Consider the following 19,162-nt stretch of genomic DNA (forward strand, 5'->3'; position numbering starts at 1 on the left):
TTGAAAAAACCATTAGGCTTGTTGTTTTTCCTGAAACCAGACAAATTGATTCTAAAACTTATATGGAGAGATAAATGTACAAGAATAGCTAGACAAATGCCAGAAAGGAAAAAGTGGTGGAAGGGAGGGGGACTACTAGGTCTACCAACTACAAAAATGTATGATAATGCTTTTTATTTTAAGAGACAGGGACCCACTATGTTGCCCTGGCTGGTCTTGAACTCCTAGACTCAAACTATCCGAGCCTTGGCCTCCCCAAGTGCTGGGATTACAGGCATGAGCCACTACACCCCGCCAGAAATGTATTATAATGCTTTTTGAAAAACTTATTTATTCTCTCTTTATTTCTCCCTTTTATTAGAGAGCTGTTGCTGTAAGAGAAAAAAACAAACTTACCCAGAACTCAAAGAATAGTTCTATCAAGTTGGTTTGGTTTTTCGTTTAGTATTATTTGTTGGTTGGTTTAAAAACATGGACCAAGACTTTTCTGAAACCAATCAACAGTTCTATGGAACAGAAAAAGGATATGTACATCAGGCATTAACCTTCTTTAAAAATACAGCCTAACAAGAATTGGGTAGAAGGACAATCATTAGAAATATATCTGAGGGCCAGGTGCAGGTGGCTCATGCCTGTAATCCCAACACTTTGCGAGGCCGAGCTGGGCAGATCACCTGAGGTGCAGAGTTCAAGACCAGCCTTGCCAACATGGCGAAACCCCACCTCTACCAAAAACACGAAAATTAGCCAGGCATGGTGGTGCACACCTGTTGTCCTAGCTACTCAGGAGGCTGAGGCAGAAGAATTGCTTGAACCCTGGAGCCGGAGGTCGCAGTGAGCCAAGATTGTGCTCTGCACTCCAGCCTGGGCAACAACAGAGCAAAAAAAGAAAGAAAGAAATATGTCTGAGGTTGGGTACAGTAGTTCACACCTGTAGTCCCAACACTTGAGGAGGCCAAGGCAAGAGGATCATTTGAGTCCAGGAATTTAAGACAAGCCTAGGCAAACATAAAGACACCCTGTCTCTACAAAAAATAAAAATTTAGCTGTGTGTGGTGGCACATGCCTGTGGTTTCAGCTACCTGAGAGGCTGAACTGGGAGGATCAGTTGAGCTTGGGAGACAGAGGCTTCAATGAGCCATGATCATGCCACTGATCCAGCCTGTTCGACAGAGTGAGACTCTATCTCAAAAAAAAAAAATACTGGTAATAAATATTTTCTGTTTTTATATGGTTAAAATTTTGGATGATATGGATGTACTAGCTGTTCAAAAATTTTTAATTTAATAGTAACTGAAACTTAGATGACAAATTCTCCTCCATCACTCTCTCATCCCTGGTAGACATCACCTGTCATTCCCAGCGTCTTTCACCTGAGCCTGACTAAACTCACAGACCCAACTGCAGCATTCAAGGCAGGCACACTAGTCCAGAGAAGCTAGCACATGTTATCCCATTGGCCATCCCTATTGCATAGTGTCATAACCTGGCTGGAGAGGAGCATTACAGATCATCTGGTCCTGCCATGTTACAAGGATGAAAGAACCTAGACAAGAGGAGGCAGGTGACCTCCCAGAGTCTATAGATGATAAGTGGCAGAGCCAGGCTTAGTACCCAGGTTCCAAACTGGACTTTGTGCCACTTACTTCCATCTCTACAGATGTTTTATTCTTTTGTATGTGACTGTACTTGGTTTTATTATTCTAAATGCGTGTTTACCAGCTATGACCTTAGGAAATAACTGCTCCCCTTTGACCCACTTTTTAAAAAATTTTTATTTTAACAATTAGGAGACGGGGGTCTTGCTTTGTTGCCCAGGCTGGTCTTGAACTCCTGGCTTCAAGCAATCCTCTTGTCTCAGCCTTCCAAAGTGTTGAAATTACAGGCATGAACGCTTTTTTTTTAATTGATTTTTTTTAAAGAGATGGGGGTCTCACTTATGGTGCCCAAGCTGGACTCAAACTCCTAGTCTGAAAGGATCCTCCTGCCTCAGCCTTCTGAGTAGCTGGAACTACAGGTATATACCACCATGCCCAGCCTCATTCACATTTCTTTTTTTTTGTTGAGCCAGGGTCTTGCTCTGTTGCCCAGACTGGAGTGCAGTAGCATGATCATGGCTCACTGCAACCTCTGCCTCCCAGGCTCAAGCCTCCCAGACTCAAGCAGTTCTCCCACTTGAGCCTCCTGAGTAGCTGGGAATACAGACTACAGGCACACACCACCATACCTGGCGAATTTTTATACTTTTTGTAGAGACAGGGTCTCACCACATTGCCCAGGCTGATCTCAAATTCATGAGCTCAAGTGATCCTCCTGCCTCGGCCTCCCAAAGTGTTGGGATTACAGGCATGAGCCACTACATCCAGCCCACATTTCTTACAGATTACTTAGGCTGAAGAAAGAGAGAATGGTGACCTATAAAGTGTCTTTCAGCGTTTGAGGAGTTAGGACACCAAAAGGAGGTGATAATCAAGCTGCTTATCATTACCACTACGACTCCCATTACAGGAGAAGGGGTGCAGTCAGCTCAGGAAGAGCCTCTCAGGGAAAAATACGGAGGCATCTGATACCCTGTTAGAGAGACAGCGTCTGACTTAAGAGAAGGCACCAGGATGTTTAGTGTGGCATAGGCGTAAGCCCCACCTGGAGGCAGGGGAATGGCTTTCAGACACTCTAGATAATACAGGGCCCTGTCCACACTCCTAGGCCTGCTTTACCCATGCTCCCTTCCCCAACATTGCTTGACTAACAGCAAGGGAAGCTACTGTGGCTTTAAAGTGTGCAGTTTCTGCCTCAATGCAAGTTCTCAGGAAAAGCAGAAAAAGAGAAGTTAGTAGAGTGCAGCTGCAGGCATTCATTCACTCCAGGTTCTGATACTGAATGGCAGCTGGGATTCCTTTGTGGACTAGTGGGTTAGAAGGTGCTCTGTTGTCATACTCTGCACTGCCTGAGCTTCCAGAGGACAGCTGAGCAAGCATTTCAGGGTGGTAAGTCTCAGCCTAAACCTATTGTGAATACCCCTGCCCCACAACTAGGATAACAGACATTATTTAATAAACTGGGCTTATGAAGATTCCAAAGAATTATTCTTTAAATAACAATTTTTCTCCACTCTCATTGTCCTAAGCACTTCCTGTGGCTCAATTCTGAGTTTGGTCCACATCTCCAAGGTGGATAAGGGTACCTTCAGAGAAGCTGCCCTTCACACAGTGCTAGGATTCTGGGATGAGGCAAGGTCATTTTCTTTTTTCTTTTTTTTTTTTGAGACGGAGTTTCGCTCTTGTTACCCACCCACGCAATGGCGTGATCTCGGCTCACCGCAACCTCCGCCTCCTGGGTTCAGGCAATTCTCCTGCCTCAGCCTCCTGAGTAGCTGGGATTACAGGCACGCGCCACCATGCCCAGCTAATTTTTTGTATTTTTAGCAGAGATAGGATTTCACCATGTTGGCCAGGCTCGTCTTGAACTCCTGACCTCAGGTGATCCACCCACCTTGGCCTCTCAAAGTGCTGGGATTACAGGTGTGAGCCACCACATCTGACTTAGGTCATTTTCAGTCTGGCACTTTACTTTGCTATCTGGAGTCCCCAAAAGCATGGATCATTAAGCACAAGGGAGGTAGTGGTGTTAGGTGCCTTTAGGGCTAAATCTATCAAATGTTTCCTTTCCCCCACCTTTAAAAAAAAAATAGAGATGGGGTCTTGCTATGTTGCTGAGGCTGGTCTCTAATTCCTGGGCTTAAGAGATACTCCTGCCTCAGCCTCCCAAGTGCTGAAATTACAGGCATGAACCACCAGGCCCAGCTCAAATATTTTAATGACAAGGAACCAAGTATCAAAAGAAACACCTCAACTTAGGGCTGGGCGCGGTGGCTCACGCTATAATCCCAGCACTTTGGGAGGCCGAGGCGGGTGGATCACGAGGTCAAGAGATCGAGACCATCCTGGTCAACAAGGTGAAACCCCGCCTCTACTAAAAATACAAAAATTAGCTGGGCACGGTGGCGCGCGCCTGTAGTCCCAGCTACTCAGGAGGCTGAGGTAGGAAAATTGCTTGAACTCAGGAGGCGGAGGTTGCGGTGAGCCGAGATTGCGCCATTGCACTCCAGCCTGGGTAACGAGCGAAACTCCATCTCAAAAAAAAAAGAAACACCTCAACTTGGGAAATACTTGGGAGATATAAATGTCTGCAAACCATTTGCAAAGCAGGCAGAGCCTTCATATCAGTGTGGATTTCCCTCTCCAGTGTTTGTTAGGAAGTAGAAAAGGTTCTGTTGACCCTGTTGAGATAAGCATCCTGTCTGGAAAGGGAGTTGAAAAGATTTGGAGTTTGTTTGCTTTTCAAGCTTCTAGAACTCTTTTTGCTATGCCATCCCACAGGGAACTTTACTTACATGTCCAAGTCTCCTAGCCTTTTCCCTGTCTTAGCAACTCCATTATCTTTGCTAAGAGCTTACGAAGCAAATGAGACCTGGCCTTTGATCTTTAGGAGCTCATCCATTTCTTCCAGAAACATTTATGAACTTACTATGTGCAAGGAGCTGTGGAAAGTGCTGGAGATGCAAAAATGAGTAACTCTCAGTCTGGATACATATTCATTATTCCAAAATTTATATCCATAGTACTGGGCTAGAGGTCTGGGCCAGAGCTAAGAAACTACTAGACAGGCAGGAGATCTGGTCCACCAAGAAATCTCTATAGGAAGACAAGTGTCCAGACTTCCTTCATGTTCTTGGATACATGGTGTCCAACTTCAAAACTGAACTTTTTCTTCCCAGACTGCATTTTAGCTTATCCAAGGAATGCTGTTTTTAGTTAGACCATACTTAAACAAACAAACAATATAGATATAAGGAAAAAAAAAGATTTCAGAGTCTGACACATGAATACCAAAATAGCCATTGAAGATATTCCTTACTCCATTATTTAGTTGTTAAGAAAAGCCAGTATATTTTTTATGAGGATATAGATGATGATTCCAATAAAGAAATAAGTATGGCTGGGCATGGTGGCTCATACCTGTAATCCTAGCACTTTGGAAGGCCGAGGTGGGTTTATTTTTTGAGGTCAGGAGTTTGAGACCAGCCTGGCCAACATGGCGAAATCCTGCCTCTACTAAAAATACAAAAATTAGCCAGGCATGGTAGTGGCTGCCTGTAATCCCAGCTACTCGGGAGACTGAGACAGGAGAATCTCTTGAACCTGGGAAGTGGAGGTTGCAGTGAGTCAAACAACATAGTGAGACTGTCTCTACAAAAAATTGAAAAGATTAGGTGGGAAGATCGCTTGAGCTGGGGAGGTAGAGGTTGCAATGAACTGAGATTGCACCACTGTGCTCCTGCCTGGATGACAGCGCAAGACCCTGCCTCCAAAAAAAACAAAAAGAAAATAAACAAGTACATATAGAGACTGAGTCAGATACAGATCAAAAAAATAAATAAATAAAAGGAAATAAGTGCACAGAAGTTCTTCCTCTCTCCTCTCTGGAAGAAGTGGTATGCTTTCTCATGGAATGCAAAGAAAATTGGACAATCCATTTCCCCCCCTCTTTTTAAAGCACCTGTTTATTTTCTCTACAAATCATACCTTCCCCACCAAAATGGTATAGAAGATTATTGTCTGATGGTTTCTTACCAGTTTTTATTTATTTATGTGTAGCCGTTCTATATATACTTTTATTAGAAACTTTCTCAAACTCTTTTGAGATGTAGGCTGGGTATAAAGTATAAATAAAGAGAACCAGATATTGAAATTAAAAACAAAAATCAAGGCCAGGTGTGGTGGCTTACACCTAGAATCCCAGCACTTTGGGAGGCTGAGGTGGGCATATCACCTGAGGTCAGGAGTTCAAGACCAGCCTGGCCAACATGGATAAAATCCTGTCTCTACTAAAAAAATACAAAAAATTAGCTGGGCTTGATAGACGGCGCCTGTAATCTCAGCTACTTGGGAGGCTGAGGCTGGAGAATCACTTGAACCTGTGAGGCAGAGGTTGCAGTGAGCTGAGATCGGGCCACTGCACTCCAGCCTGGGCAACAAAAGTGAAACTCCATCTCAAAAACAAAAAAGCAAAAAAAACCCAAGAGGAACTAGGATGACTGTCAGTACAGTAAGATCTTGGCTCTGGAAAAAGGCAGCTCTGGTTCACTCTACAGGGCAGAGTGCTGATCATGACTACTGTGTCCACATTATGGAAACTGGATATTGCTGAGACTAAGTGGGCTGATAAGACTTAGGCACTAAGTATGTTTGACATTGGACTCCTCTGCTCCATGTACGCCTTCTGGCCAAAGGGAAAATGATTGCTTACTTTCTGGTGGTAGGAAGGCTTCTTAGCTGTAAGAGCAGCAGCATTTATCTGTTGATATCTCATTTCATTAGCACCAACGAAGCAGTTCCTAACATGTCATTTATTTTTTAGCCACGCCAATATGGCCATATGCCATCTTCAGAGATATTTATCTAGGTGCAGAGTTCTCCAACTGTATTGTTCTGCGGAATATTTTATACCAAAGCAGCTTGCTTTCTGTGCCTCTCTGCCTGCCTGTAGACAGGTTTTCAGTTTTACATGAACATGGTCAGTCAGAAAGATTCTAGGGGAGACCTCAAACATGGTAGGCAAATGGGTCTTCACCCAAAGCAGCTCCTTAACATTGTTTGCTAATGATAGTGTTCAAGTTAGAAATTTTGGCAAGTAAAGCTAACAACAACATTTACTATTACATTAAAGTACCATAGTCATTACTTTCTCTGACTTGACTAATTCTTTCTTTCTTTTTTTTTTTTGAGACGGAGTTTCGCTCTTGTTATCCAGGCTGGAGTGCAATGGTGCGATCTTGGCTCACCACAACCTCTGCCTCCTGGGTTCAGGCAATTCTCCTGCCTCAGCCTCCTGAGTAGCTGGGATTACAGTCATGCACCACTGTGCCCAGCTAATTTTTTGTATTTTTAGTAGAGACGGGGTTTCACCATGTTGACCAGGATGGTCTCGATCTCTTGACCTCGTGATCCACCCGCCTCGGCCTCCCAAAGTGCTGGGATTACAGGTGTGAAGCACCACGCCTGGCCATCTTTCTTTCTACCTTTTGAATTATGCCATCTTAAGAACTGGAAGTTGGACTGGGCATGGTGGCTCACACTGTCATCCCAGCACTTTGAGAGGCTGAAGCGGGAGGATTGCTTGAGTCCGCCTGAGAAACATAATGAGGCCCTATCTCCACAAAATATTAATATTAAAAAAATTAGCCAGGTGTGGTGGCTCATGATCCAGCCTGGGCCATAGAGCAAAGAGTCTCAAAAAACGAAACAAAACAAAAAATGAACTGGAAGTTGTATTAGAGCTCATCTGTTCAGATGCCCCCATTTTCCATCTGAAGAAACAGGGATGTAGAGATATTTATTATTTGGCTTCAAATTGGACACCTATTTAGTGGCAGAACTTGAATTCAGTGCTCATTATACCAACTGAAACTGCAAAAGCATAGAATACTTTCTAGAGAAAGTAGAGGAGAGAGATCCAAGGTGGCCAATTACTAGCAGCTCAGGATTGTAGCTCCCAGTGAAAGCGCAGAGAACAAGAGGACGCCACACTTTCAGATGAATTTTTGTTGCTCACGGACCAGGAGATTCCCAGCGGAGGAGCCCCACGGGTCACCAGCGTGACTCTTGTGGCCGGTGCGGTGGTCTCGGTGCAGATTAACCAGAATGGGTCCCCTTCTGGTTGATGTTTGGAGCTCCGGGAAGGCAGAGTTGCCCATTCAGCTGATTGAAAAAGGGACTCAAGAGGGAAGCCAAACCGGACATTCCCAGGCAGAAAGCACCATGAATCTTAATGCTGCTGTTTTAGCCGGCGCAGCGGGTTGCTCAGATTCCCATGCTGGGAATCAACAAGTTTGACGTCCACTCAGAGACCTAATTCGAAAGTCAGTAATTACAAAGATGACAGGTGGATAAATTTACAATGATGGGAAGAAACCAGCGTAAAAAGGCTGAGAATACCCAAAATCAGAATCCCTCTCCCTCTACAGGGGATCACAGTTCCTCATCAACAGGGGAACAAGGGCTGATGGAGAACGAGTGCATTCCATTAACAGAATTAGGCTTCAGAAGGTGGATAATAAGAAACTTCTGTGAGTTAAAAGAACATGTTCTAGCCCAACTTAAAGAAACTAAGAACCTTGAAAAAAGGTTTGATGAAATCCTAACGAGAATAGACAATTTAGAGAGGAATATAAGTGAATTAATAGAACTGAAGAACACAATATGAGAACTCTGCAAAGTATGCACAGGTTTTAACAGTCGAATTCATCAAGCAGAAGAAGGGATATCAGAGGTCGAAGACCAACTTAATTAAATGAAATGAGAAGACAAGATTAGAGAAGAAAGAGTAAAAAGGAATGAGCAAAGTCTCCAAGAAATATGGGACTATGTGAAAAGACCTAATTTACGTTTGATTGATGTACCTGAATGTCATGAAGAGAATGAATCCAAGCTGGAAAATATTCTTCAGGATATTATTCAGGAAAACTTTCCTAACCTAGTAAGGCAGGACAATACTCAACTCTCAACTCCAGCTAATCCAGAGAACACCACAAAGATATTCCTCAAGTAGAGCAACTCCAAGACACATAATCGCTAGATTCACTAGGGTTGAAATAAGAAAATTCTAAGGGCAGCTAGAGAGAAAGGTCAGGTTACCCATAAAGGGAAGCCTATCAGACTCACAGCAGACCTCTCAGCAGAAATCCTACAAACTAGAAGAGAGTGGGGGTCAATATTCAATATCCTCAAAGAAAAGAATTTTCAACCCAGAATCTCATATCCAGCCAAACTAAGCTTCATAAATGAAGGAAAAATAAAATTTTTCGCGAACAAGCAAGCACTTAGAGATTTCATCACCACCAGGCCTGCTTTACAAGAGCTTCTGAAAGAAGCATTACACAGAGAAAGGAACAACCAGTATCAGTCATCCCAAAAACTTACCAAAAGGTAAAGAGTATCTCCATAATGAAGAATCTATATCAACTAATGGGCAAAATAGCCAGATAGCATTAAATGACAATATTAAACTCACAAATATCAATATTAATCCTAAATTTAAATGGATTAAATGCCCCAATCAAAGACACAGACAGGCAAATTGAATAAAAAGTCAAAACCCATCGGTACGCTGTATCCAGATCCATCTCATAAGCAAGGACACACAAAGACTCAAAGGATTGGAGGAAGACTCACCAATCAAATGGAGAGCAAAAAAAAAAAAAAACAGGAGTTGTAACTTTCGTCTCTGACAAAATAGACTTTAATAGTAACAAAGACTGGGCCGGGCACGGTGGCTCAAGCCTGTAATCCCAGCACTTTGGGAGGCCGAGGCGGGTGGATCACAAGGTCAAGAGATCGAGACCATCCTGGTCAACATGGTGAAACCCCGTCTCTACTAATACAAAAAATTAGCTGGGCATGGTGGCGCGTGCCTGTAATCCCAGCTACTCAGGAGGCTGAGGCAGGAGAATTGCCTGAACCCAGGAGGCGGAGGTTGCGGTGAGCCGAGATCGCGCCATTGCACTCCAGCCTGGGTAACAAAGAGCGAAACTCCGCCTCAAAAAAAAAAAAAAAAAAAAAAAAAATAGTAACAAAGACTAAAAGAAACAAAGAAGGACATTACATAATGGTAAAAGGATCAATGCAATAACAGGAGTCAATGATCATAAATATATATGCACCCAATACAGGAGCACCCAGATACATAAGACAAGTTCTTAATGATTTATAAAGAGACTTGGACTCCCGCACAATAATAAGAGGAGACTTTGACACCACATTGTTAATATTCGACAGATCAATGAGATAGAAAATTAACAGGGACATCTATGATTAGAACTCAGACCTGGAACAAGTAAACTCAGTGAATATTTATAGAATTCTTCACCCCAGGTCCATAGAACATACATTTTTCTCAGTATCACATTATACCTATTTTGAAAGTGACCACATAATTGGAAGTAAATCACGCTTCAGCATTTGTATAGCATTTCACAGACTTAAATGAAATATCGGTTGGCTGTTTGTTTGTTATTTTCTTCCTTTATTCCTTCCTGTCTCCACTGTTAAGCACAATTATCAGCATAAAAGAGGTTTTTAATACCTATTTTTAGATTGCATTCCAGCCTGGACAGTAGAGCAAGACTCCTGTTCTCTCTCCCCCTTTCTTTTCCTCTTTCTTTCTTTCAAAAAAAAAAAAAAAGAAAGTGGGAAGAGAATGACATACTTATTTGAGAATGGAATGCATTTGGAGGACAGAAAGAAATGAAGTACACTAAAAGCAAAGATTTTTTAAAACATTTTTTTAAAATTTATTTTTAGAGACGGAGTCTCGCTGTTTTGCCCAGGCTGGTCTTGAACTCCTGGGCTCAAGTGATTCGCCCACCCCAGCCTCCCAGTGTTGGAATTACAGGCATGAGCCACCATGCCTGGCCAAAGACTGTAATATTTTACAACAATGAATGGATTCTCCCTTAAAGTGAATTTGACATATATTGTGAGTTTATCCAAATTACATATATATATATATTTTATTTTTATTTTCATTTTTATTTTTTGAGACAGGGTTTTACTCTGTCACCCAGGCTGGAGTGTAGCACGTTGGCTCACGCCAATAATCCCATCACTTTGGGAGGCCAAGACGGGTGGATCAACTGCGGTCAGGAGTTGGAGGCCAGCCTGGCCAACATGGTAAAATCCCATCTCTATTAAAATACATAAATTGGCCAGGCGCGGTGGCTCAAGCCTGTAATCCCAGCACTTTGGGAGGCCGAGGCGGGTGGATCACGAGGTCAGGAGATCGAGACCATCCTGGTCAACATGCTGAAACCCCGTCTCTACTAATACAAAAAATTAGCTGGGCATGGTGGCGCGTGCCTGTAATCCCAGCTACTCAGGAGGCTGAGGCAGGAGAATTGCCTGAACCCAGGAGGCGGAGGTTGCGGTGAGCCGAGATCGCGCCATTGCACTCCAGCCTGGGTAACAAGAGCGAAACTCCGTCTCAAAAAAAAAAAAAAAAAAATACATAAATTGACGATTCACTGCAGCCTCGACTCCCTGGGGTCAGTTGTTCCTCTTGCCTCAGCCTCCCTAGTAGCAAATTAGATACTTTTTAGTAGTATGGTTCTGTTTTGTTTGTTTTAGTGTGAACCAAGGATTTTATTTATTTATTTTTTAGAGACAGGGTCTTGCTTTGTCACCTGTACAATGGGTCAATCATAGCTCACTGCAGCCTCAATCTTCTACATTCCAGTGATCCTCCCACTTCAGTCCCCTGACCAGCTGGGACTATAGCTCTGTACCACCATGCCGGCAATTTTTTAAAAAATTTTTGTAGAGATGGGATCTCCCTATCTTTCCCAGGCTGGTCTTGGACCCCTGGGCTCAAGCAATCTTGGTCTCCCAAAGTGCTGGGATTCCAGGCGTGAGCCACTCTGCCCTGCCTATGTGGTTTTGTTGAAAGCATAAGGTGAGGCTGGAAGGAATACAGACAGTTTAATCTTGAGTTTTGTTTGTCTACAGCCCAATTCTTTCAGATTTTCTTTCTTTTCTTTCCTTTCTTTTCCTCTTTTCCTTTCTTTTCTTTTCCCTCCCTCCCTCCCTTCCCTCCTTTCTTCCTTCCTTCCTGTTTCTTTCTTTTCTTTCTCTTTCTTTCCTCTCTTCTCTCCTTCCTTCCTTCCTTTCCTTTCCTTCCTTTCTCTTTCTTTCTCTCTCTCTCTCTCTCTTTTCTTTCTTTCTTTTTTGAGTCTTGCTCTTGTGGCCCAGGCCGGAGTACAATGCATCACCTTGGCTCACTGCAACCTCCACCTCCCAGGTTCAAGCTGTTCTTCTGTCTCAGCCTCCCAAGTGGCTGGGATTACAGGTGCCTGCCCCCACCATGCCTGGCTAATTTTTTGTATTTTTAGTAGAGACAGGGTTTCACCATGTTGGCCAGGCTGGTCTTGAACTCCTGGCCTCAGGTGAACTATCCACCTTGGCCTCCCAAAGTGCTGGGATTACAGTGTGAACCACCGTGCCTGACCCAGATTTTCTTTCATATTCTTGTTTCCTGGATATTCTGCATGGTTGATGAATGTTCCTATTTTGTAGATATAAATACATCACCTTTATGTGAATGTGTATTGTTTTGTAAATAACTTGTAAAATTATTGAGACAATTTACTGTTGGTGGGGGGAAGACCTCATATTCATCTGGTCTACCCCTTTCATTTTATAGCTAAGGAGAAAGCCCTATATAGCAGAAGTGACTTGCTCCAAACTCCACATGGTTTCTGGCAAAATCTAGGGTTCTTAACACTGCCTGGTGCTGTATGTATTTTGGGAATAGCATAAATTCTATTTCATAAGAAATGACACAGGGAAAGGGCAACTGACCCAAAGATTAGAACTCACTTCAGCCTCTGCTCTCAGACTGTATGCTAGGAAAAAGCTGAGCAGTCTGCCTCCAGGGCTGGGGAGACTGACCTGTAATGTAATTATACAGCTTACAGCCTCTGGTGAAGAGGGTTTTGCAGAACTGCTATGACCCAACATCTGTACTTACCTGAGGCTTATATAGAAGATACAGTGGCCAATATGCATTTAAGAAGATGAAATGCAGCTGAGTGCAGTGGCTCAGGTCTGTAATCCCAGCACTTGGGGAGGCCAAGGTGGGCCAATCACCTGAGGTCAGAAGTTCGAGACCAGCCTGGCCAACATGGTGAAACCGTCTCTACTAAAATTACAAACATTAGCTGGGTGTGGTGGTGCATGCCTGTAATCCCAGCTACTCTGGAGGCTGAGACAAGACAATCGCTTGAATCTGGGAGGTAGAGGGTACAGTAAGCCGAGATCATACCACTGTACTCCAGCCTGGGTGCCAGAGCGAGGCTCTGTCTCCAAAAAAAAGAAAGCGATGATGAAATGCTGCTGGGCACGTTGGCTCAAGCCAATAATCCCATCACTTTGGGAGGCCAAGACGGGTGGATCAACTGTGGTCAGGAGTTTGAAGCTAGCCTGGCCAACATGGTGAAACCCCATCTCTACTAAAAATATATAAATTAGCTGGATGTGGTGGGGGCACCTGTAATCCCAGCTACTCAGGGGGCTGAGGCAGGAGAATCTCTTGAACCCAGGAGGTGGAGGTTGCAGTGAAATCACACCACTGCACTCCAGCTTGGGTGACAGAGCGAGACACTGTCTCAAAAAACAAAACAAAACAAAAAAGGAAGATGAAATACATGAAAGGAAAGGTTAAAAATGATTGTCGTGGGCTAGTTTTAGTAATACTCTCTTCACTCCTTTTGCTGCGTGGGACTTTGAGTTTACTGTTCTGCTTGACTGCATGTCCTATCTTGTTTACCATGAGATCCACACAAGCCCAAGCCTGCCATGTAGCAGATATTCAAGAGGGATCTGCTGAATAAATAAGAGATACAGGAATCAGAAGCGTTGCTTTTTGCCCTCAAAAATTGTCTTAACATTTGCTATTGAACATTTTAGTGCCTTTCTGTTATGCTAATTACTTTCCTAAAGTCAGAAGCTGATGCTCAGTGCACTTGTGTTTTAGCAAATTGAATTGAATCTGTATATCCCACTCAAAAGAAATTTAATTGGAATTGTAAATGAAACTGATGCGACCCACAAATCAGCATCTTGTCTTGCTTGCCTTAAGCCCCAAAGGGCCCATAAGGAGCACCCTAAAAGCCACTGTTCTATTGTTCATCTCCATCTACACACCTTATTGTATGCCCTTTACCCAATAACCTTTGTGGAGTGTTTCCATAGGTACAATGAAGCCACTAACAATTTCAAAACTGGAGCCGCTTTTGGTAAATCCAAGTATGTTGCATCAAAACAGTTTCGACCTGCTTGTCTAACTCATAGCCCACATATCTATACAGAGACTTTAAAACGGTTGTAATTTGCCCCATACCTTCCAAGTGATGGCAGATTAGAGATGAGAAGCAATTAGGCAGCAGCTGCTTCCCAACAGTCTCTTCCACTTTGATCTGTCTCTCCTTTGAGTTCTGACTTAAGAGTTCCTCCTTTACATCGTTTTAAAACCAAACAGTTACTTGTCCATTACAATCACCAGTCAATTACTAGAAAAATGAGACTACTGAGGAGGTAGATGGTACAAACATAAGCAGAGGATGCAGACATTAGCAAGAGGTAACTACAGAAATGTCCTAGGACACTGTTTGGAGACAAATCTAACCCGTGCCATAAGTAGAGAGGACAGGGTGGTGGCAGAGGGGAAGAGTGTGTTTAGCCCTTACTTTAAGTGAACTTGGATATATCCTGACCTTTGCAAACACCACCCCTCCCCCGTAGTTCCCACTCACCTCTGCAGTGGGCTGTGTCCAGGCTCCTCTGAGGTCCTGGCCGCAGGTCAAATCTAAGTTCTCCTCCCTTTCAGCCGCTGCTTTGGTGGCTGCTGCTGCTGTGCTGTGCTGCCAGCTAACCTTGTTTTTGCTCAAGTAGGAGGCTGGCCGTGGTGATCACATTACAGAGCTGCCTACTGGCTTGGGCCAGGCACGTGATGAAAAATGTTTGGGTCTGTGTGGGCTGGAAACAAAACAGCCTTCTTTGCAGAGGGCATGTCCTTAAAGCGGAAAGGAAATCTAAGCTCAAGCAGGAGCTTGAAAAAAATACATTTGGCCAAACTCTGGGCTTCCCTCCCCCTGCCCACCCTTTTTTTTAAAAAAAATATTTTCTCGAGTGAGACTCCATCTCAAAAAAAAAAAAAAAAACACACAACTTCCCTTATGCTGGGCACAGTAGGTCACGCTTATAATCCCAGCACTTTGGGAGCCCCAGGCGGGTGGATCACGAGGTCAGCAGTTCAAGATCAGCCTGTCCAATATGGTGAAACCTCACTTCTTTTTTTCTTTTTTTTATTTTTGAGACGGAGATTCGCTCTTGTTACCCAGGATGGAGTGCAATGGCGCGATCTCGGCTCACCGCAACCTCCACCTCCTGGGTTCAAGCAATTCTCCTGCCTCAGCCTCCCAAGTAGCTGGGACTACAGGCACGCGCCACCATGCCCAGCTAATTTTTGTATTTTTAGTAGAGACGGGGTTTCACCTTGTTGACCAGGATGGTCTCGATCTCTTGACCTCGTGATCCACCCACCTTGGCCTCCCAAAGTGCTGAGATTATAAGCCTGAGCCACTGTGCCCGGCCAGTGAAACCCCATTTCTATTAAAAAATACAAAAATTAGCCGGGTATGGTGGTGCACGCCTGTAATCCCAGCTACTCAGGAGGCTGAGGCAGGAGAATCGCTTGAACCTGGGAGGCTGAGGTTGCAGTGAGGGGAGATCATGCCACTGCACTATAGCCTTGGTGACAGTGAGACTCCCATTCAAAAAAAAATTTTTTTTTCTCCATCATGTGTAACTTACAAAAATGTTGCTGACCCATAGGAGGCAGATTCAAGAAAAGATGTGGGTGTCAAATAATGGCAGGTAGTACAAGTTGATAAAAAGGTGACAGAGACCAGAAGACCTCATTTTCTTTTTTTTCATTGCTTCTCTTCCTGTGAAGGGCAGACAAGGGAGGAGAGATGCATCAGCTATTACTAGTGAGTTTAGATGCAGGAAAGGCATGCCTGTGGAGGGTGAATTTGCACTGTGATTGAAATAGGGGAACTTAGGATACAGGACCCATGACATGAAGTGAGACTACTTTGGAAAAAGCTGCTTTTAAATTTCTCAAAATTGTTTTTATAGGCAAATGTGCAAATGATATAAAATACAAAAGGGTCAAAAGAATGTACAATGAAAAGTCTTTTTATTCCTCCTCAGTCCCCTTTTTTTCCTCCCAAGAGACAAACCCTGTGACCAGATTTTTGTATATCCTTCCAGAGCTTACATATGTAAATAGAAACATGTGTAAGTCTTGTGCTTCTCCTTTAGCAACAGCACCATAGTATGTTTGTTCTGCACCTTGCTTTTTTTACTTAACACTCAAACATGGAGATCGGCTGGGTGTGGTGGTGCTTACTTGTAGTCCCAGCTATTTGGGAGGCCAAGGTTGGAGGATCATTTAAGATCAGCCTGGGCAACACAGGAAGACTCCTCTCTAAAATGAAACAAACAAAACAAAACTCAAAAACTTGGCTGGGCATGGTGGCTCACACCTTAAAATCTCAGCACTTTGGAAAACCAAGGCGGGAGGATCACTTGAAGCCAGGAGTTCGAGATCAGCCTGAGCAACATAGCGAAACCCCATCCTACTAAAAACACAAAAAAATAGCAGAGCCTACTGGCACATGTCTGTTATTCCGGCTTCTCAGGAGGCTGAGGTGGGAGGATGTTTTAAGCCCAGGGGTTGGAGGCTGCAGTGAGCTATGACTGTACCACTGCACTCCAACCTGAGTGACAGAGTGGGACCCTGTCTCTAAAAAAACAAAAAATGCTGGATGCAGTGGCTCACAACCATAATCCCAGAAATCTTTGGAAGGCTGAGGCAGGAGGATTTCTTAAGCCAAGAGTTAGAGACCAGCCTGGGCAACATAATGAGGCTCTGTCTCTAAAATAAATAAAATAAAACCATCAACAATAAACCATGGCAACTGCTCCATATAGTACCTTTAAGAGCTGCGATGTTCTGTTTAATGGCTGCTTCCTGTCCCATTGTATAGATGTGTCATACTTTATTTGGCCAATAAAAGACCATGTCTTCCTCATTTTCCTTGCCTAATTCATTGCACAATTCAGGGCTCAGTAAACATTCAATGCTTGCTCACAAATTAATTACATTTTGTACAACTTGTTCATGGTTTTCCTCATCTTTCCTTTCAGGGCTACTAATTTTTTTTTTCAGTATTCCAGGTATTATATAATGTCTGTATTTTCCAGCTGGCCCGGCCTATCTTGTGCACTGATCAAACCTGTGTTATCAGACTTCCAAGACTCACTTTAGTTTGGCTCTTCTCAGATTATATTATTTCCTATTCCCTCCTACTTTTTATTTTTATTTTTTTGAGATGGAGTCTCATTCTGTCTCCCAGGTTGGAGTACAGCAGCGTAACCTTGGCTCACTGCAATCTTTGCCTCCTGTGTTTAAGTTATTCTCCTGCCTCAGCCTTCTGAGTGGCTGGGACTACAGGTGCCCGCTACCTCACCTGGCTAAAATTTTTTTTGTATTATTTTATTATTTTTTTTTTGAGACGGAGTTTCGCTCTTGTTACCCAGGCTGGAGTGCAATGGCGCAATCTCGGCTCACCGCAATCTCCGCCTCCTGGGTTCAGGCAATTCTCCTGCCTCGGCTTCCTGAGTAGCTGGGGCTACAGGCGTGCGCCACCATGCCCAGCTAATTTTTTGTATTTTTAGAAGAGACAGGGTTTCACCATGTTGGCCAGGCTGGTCTCGAGTGCCTGACCTCAGGTGATCTGCCTGCCTTGGCCTCCCAAAGTGTTCGGATTACAGGTGTGAGCCACTGTACCCGGCCTATTTTTAAAATTTCCTTTTTCTTTTTGTTGAGACAGAGTCTCACTCTTTCGCCAGGTGCCAAGCTGGAGTGCAGTGGTGCGATCTTGGCTCACTGCAACCTCCGCCTCCCAGCTTTAAGCAATTCTCCTGACAGCCTCCCGAGTAGCTGGGACTACAGGCGCACGCCACTACGCCCAGCTAATTTTTGTGTTTTAGTAGAGACATGGTTTCACTATGTTGGCCAGGATGGTCTCAATCTCTCTCATGATCTGCCCGCCTCGGCCTCCCAAAGACCTAGGATTACAGGAGTGAATTAAAAATTACTTGAGCCAGAGGGTCTCACTCTGTTACCCAGGCTGGAGTGGAGTAGCTCAGTCATGGCTCATTGCAGTCTCAAACTTCTGGGCTCAAGTGATCCTCGTGCCTCAGCCTCCCAAGCAGTTGGACTACAGGCACACACCACCATGCCCCACTAATTTTAAAAAAATATTTTTTTAGAGACAGAGTCTGGCTATGTTGCCCAGGCTGGTCTCGAACTTTTTACTCAAGCAATCCTCCCACCTTAGTTTCCCAAAGTGCTGGATTACAGGTATGATGCACTCTGTCTGGCCTCCTTCCTACTTTCTAATGCCGAGCATCACTGTCATGTGCAAACATTTATTGTTCACTTACTATGATGTGGAGAGACTTTTTTTCCTATTTCCTGTTTTCTCTATGTTCATATCTTTGCTTATGCTAATCCTTTCACCCAGAATTTCCTAGGAAGGAAATTTCCTGTCCAGTACTCTGCCTCCAGTTATTCTCTCTCTCTCTCTCTCTCTCTCTCTTTTCTCCCTCTCTCCTTCTCTCTCTTTAAGAGTTGGGGCATTGCTATGTTGTCCAGCTTGGTCCCAAAATCCTGGCCTCAAGTGATCCTCCTGCCACAGCCTCCCAAAGTGCATTAGCCTACCAGAATGCTAAGATTACAGGTGTGAGCCATTTGCCCAGTCTTTTTTAGCTTATGTGGTCAACACTCCCTGGAGTAGCAGGTATTTTTTTCCTATAATCATTTCATATAGGGTCTTTGTGTATTTCCATGGCAGTAATAACTCTGGCACTAATAACACTGGTCTTCAGTAAATATTTGATTGCTGGGCAAGCCTTATAGAGAAGCGATTCTCTCTAGAGAGAAGCTCTCCAGTCTTCCTGAGTTTTTTTCTCCATCCTACAGAGTCTGGCTGTGTAGCTTAGGCTGGAGTGCAATGGCACAATCTCAGCCCACTGCAACCTCCACCTCCTGGGTTCAAGAGATACTCCCGCGTCAGCCTCCTGAGTAGCTGGGATTACAGGCACCCGCCATGTTGGCTAGGCTGGTTTTGAACTCCTGACTTCAGGTGATCTGCCCTTCTCAGCCTCCCAAAGTGCTGGGATTATAGGTGTGAGCCACCTAGCCCAGCCTCTCCATCCTACCTTTAGGAATTCTCAACTTTCTTATTTCAAGGCTATGTAAGACAGCACCCTCCTGGTTGATCTTCAGGAGAGAACTTAAGAGCCTGGAGATACCTTAAGGAGAGAGGGGAGACCTTAAGAGCCTGGGAGAATGCAGGTCTAAGTTCAAACAGTACTGCCACCCACCAGCTGTGTGACCTCTGCCTCTCTGAGCCTCAGTTTCCTCATCTGTAAAATGAGTGAAGTGGATTAGTAGATCTCTTAGGCTCCTCCAAGTT

The 19,162-nt window shown here is 44.0% G+C and overlaps 1 protein-coding gene across 5 annotated transcripts in view; it reads right to left on the reverse strand.

Annotated features, from left to right (window-relative positions):
* The window catches only part of FAXDC2 (fatty acid hydroxylase domain containing 2), a 32,326-nt gene extending 17,826 nt beyond the window's left edge, over window positions 1-14,500 (reverse strand). For 2 of the 5 annotated variants that reach the window (XM_012450897.3, XM_012453739.3), the window contains exons 1-3: window positions 14,366-14,500; window positions 13,954-14,065; window positions 13,381-13,433 (exon numbers count right to left, since the gene is read on the reverse strand). In XM_012450897.3, the coding sequence (XP_012306320.2) occupies window positions 13,381-13,383 (3 nt within the window). In that variant the 5' untranslated portion in view covers window positions 13,384-13,433; window positions 13,954-14,065; window positions 14,366-14,500. Of the gene's footprint in view, window positions 1-396; window positions 2,156-13,380; window positions 13,434-13,953; window positions 14,066-14,365 lie in introns of those variants that run through there. The other 3 variants (XM_012453032.3, XM_012451580.2, XM_012452291.3) reach the window with 3 other exon arrangements.
* Window positions 14,501-19,162: the final 4,662 nt, after the last annotated feature.

This window comes from Aotus nancymaae, unplaced genomic scaffold (genome assembly GCF_030222135.1).
Source record: "Aotus nancymaae isolate 86718 unplaced genomic scaffold, 86718_ANA_hifiasm-v0.15.2.pri h1tg000064l_1, whole genome shotgun sequence".
Lineage (NCBI taxonomy): Eukaryota > Metazoa > Chordata > Mammalia > Primates > Aotidae > Aotus > Aotus nancymaae.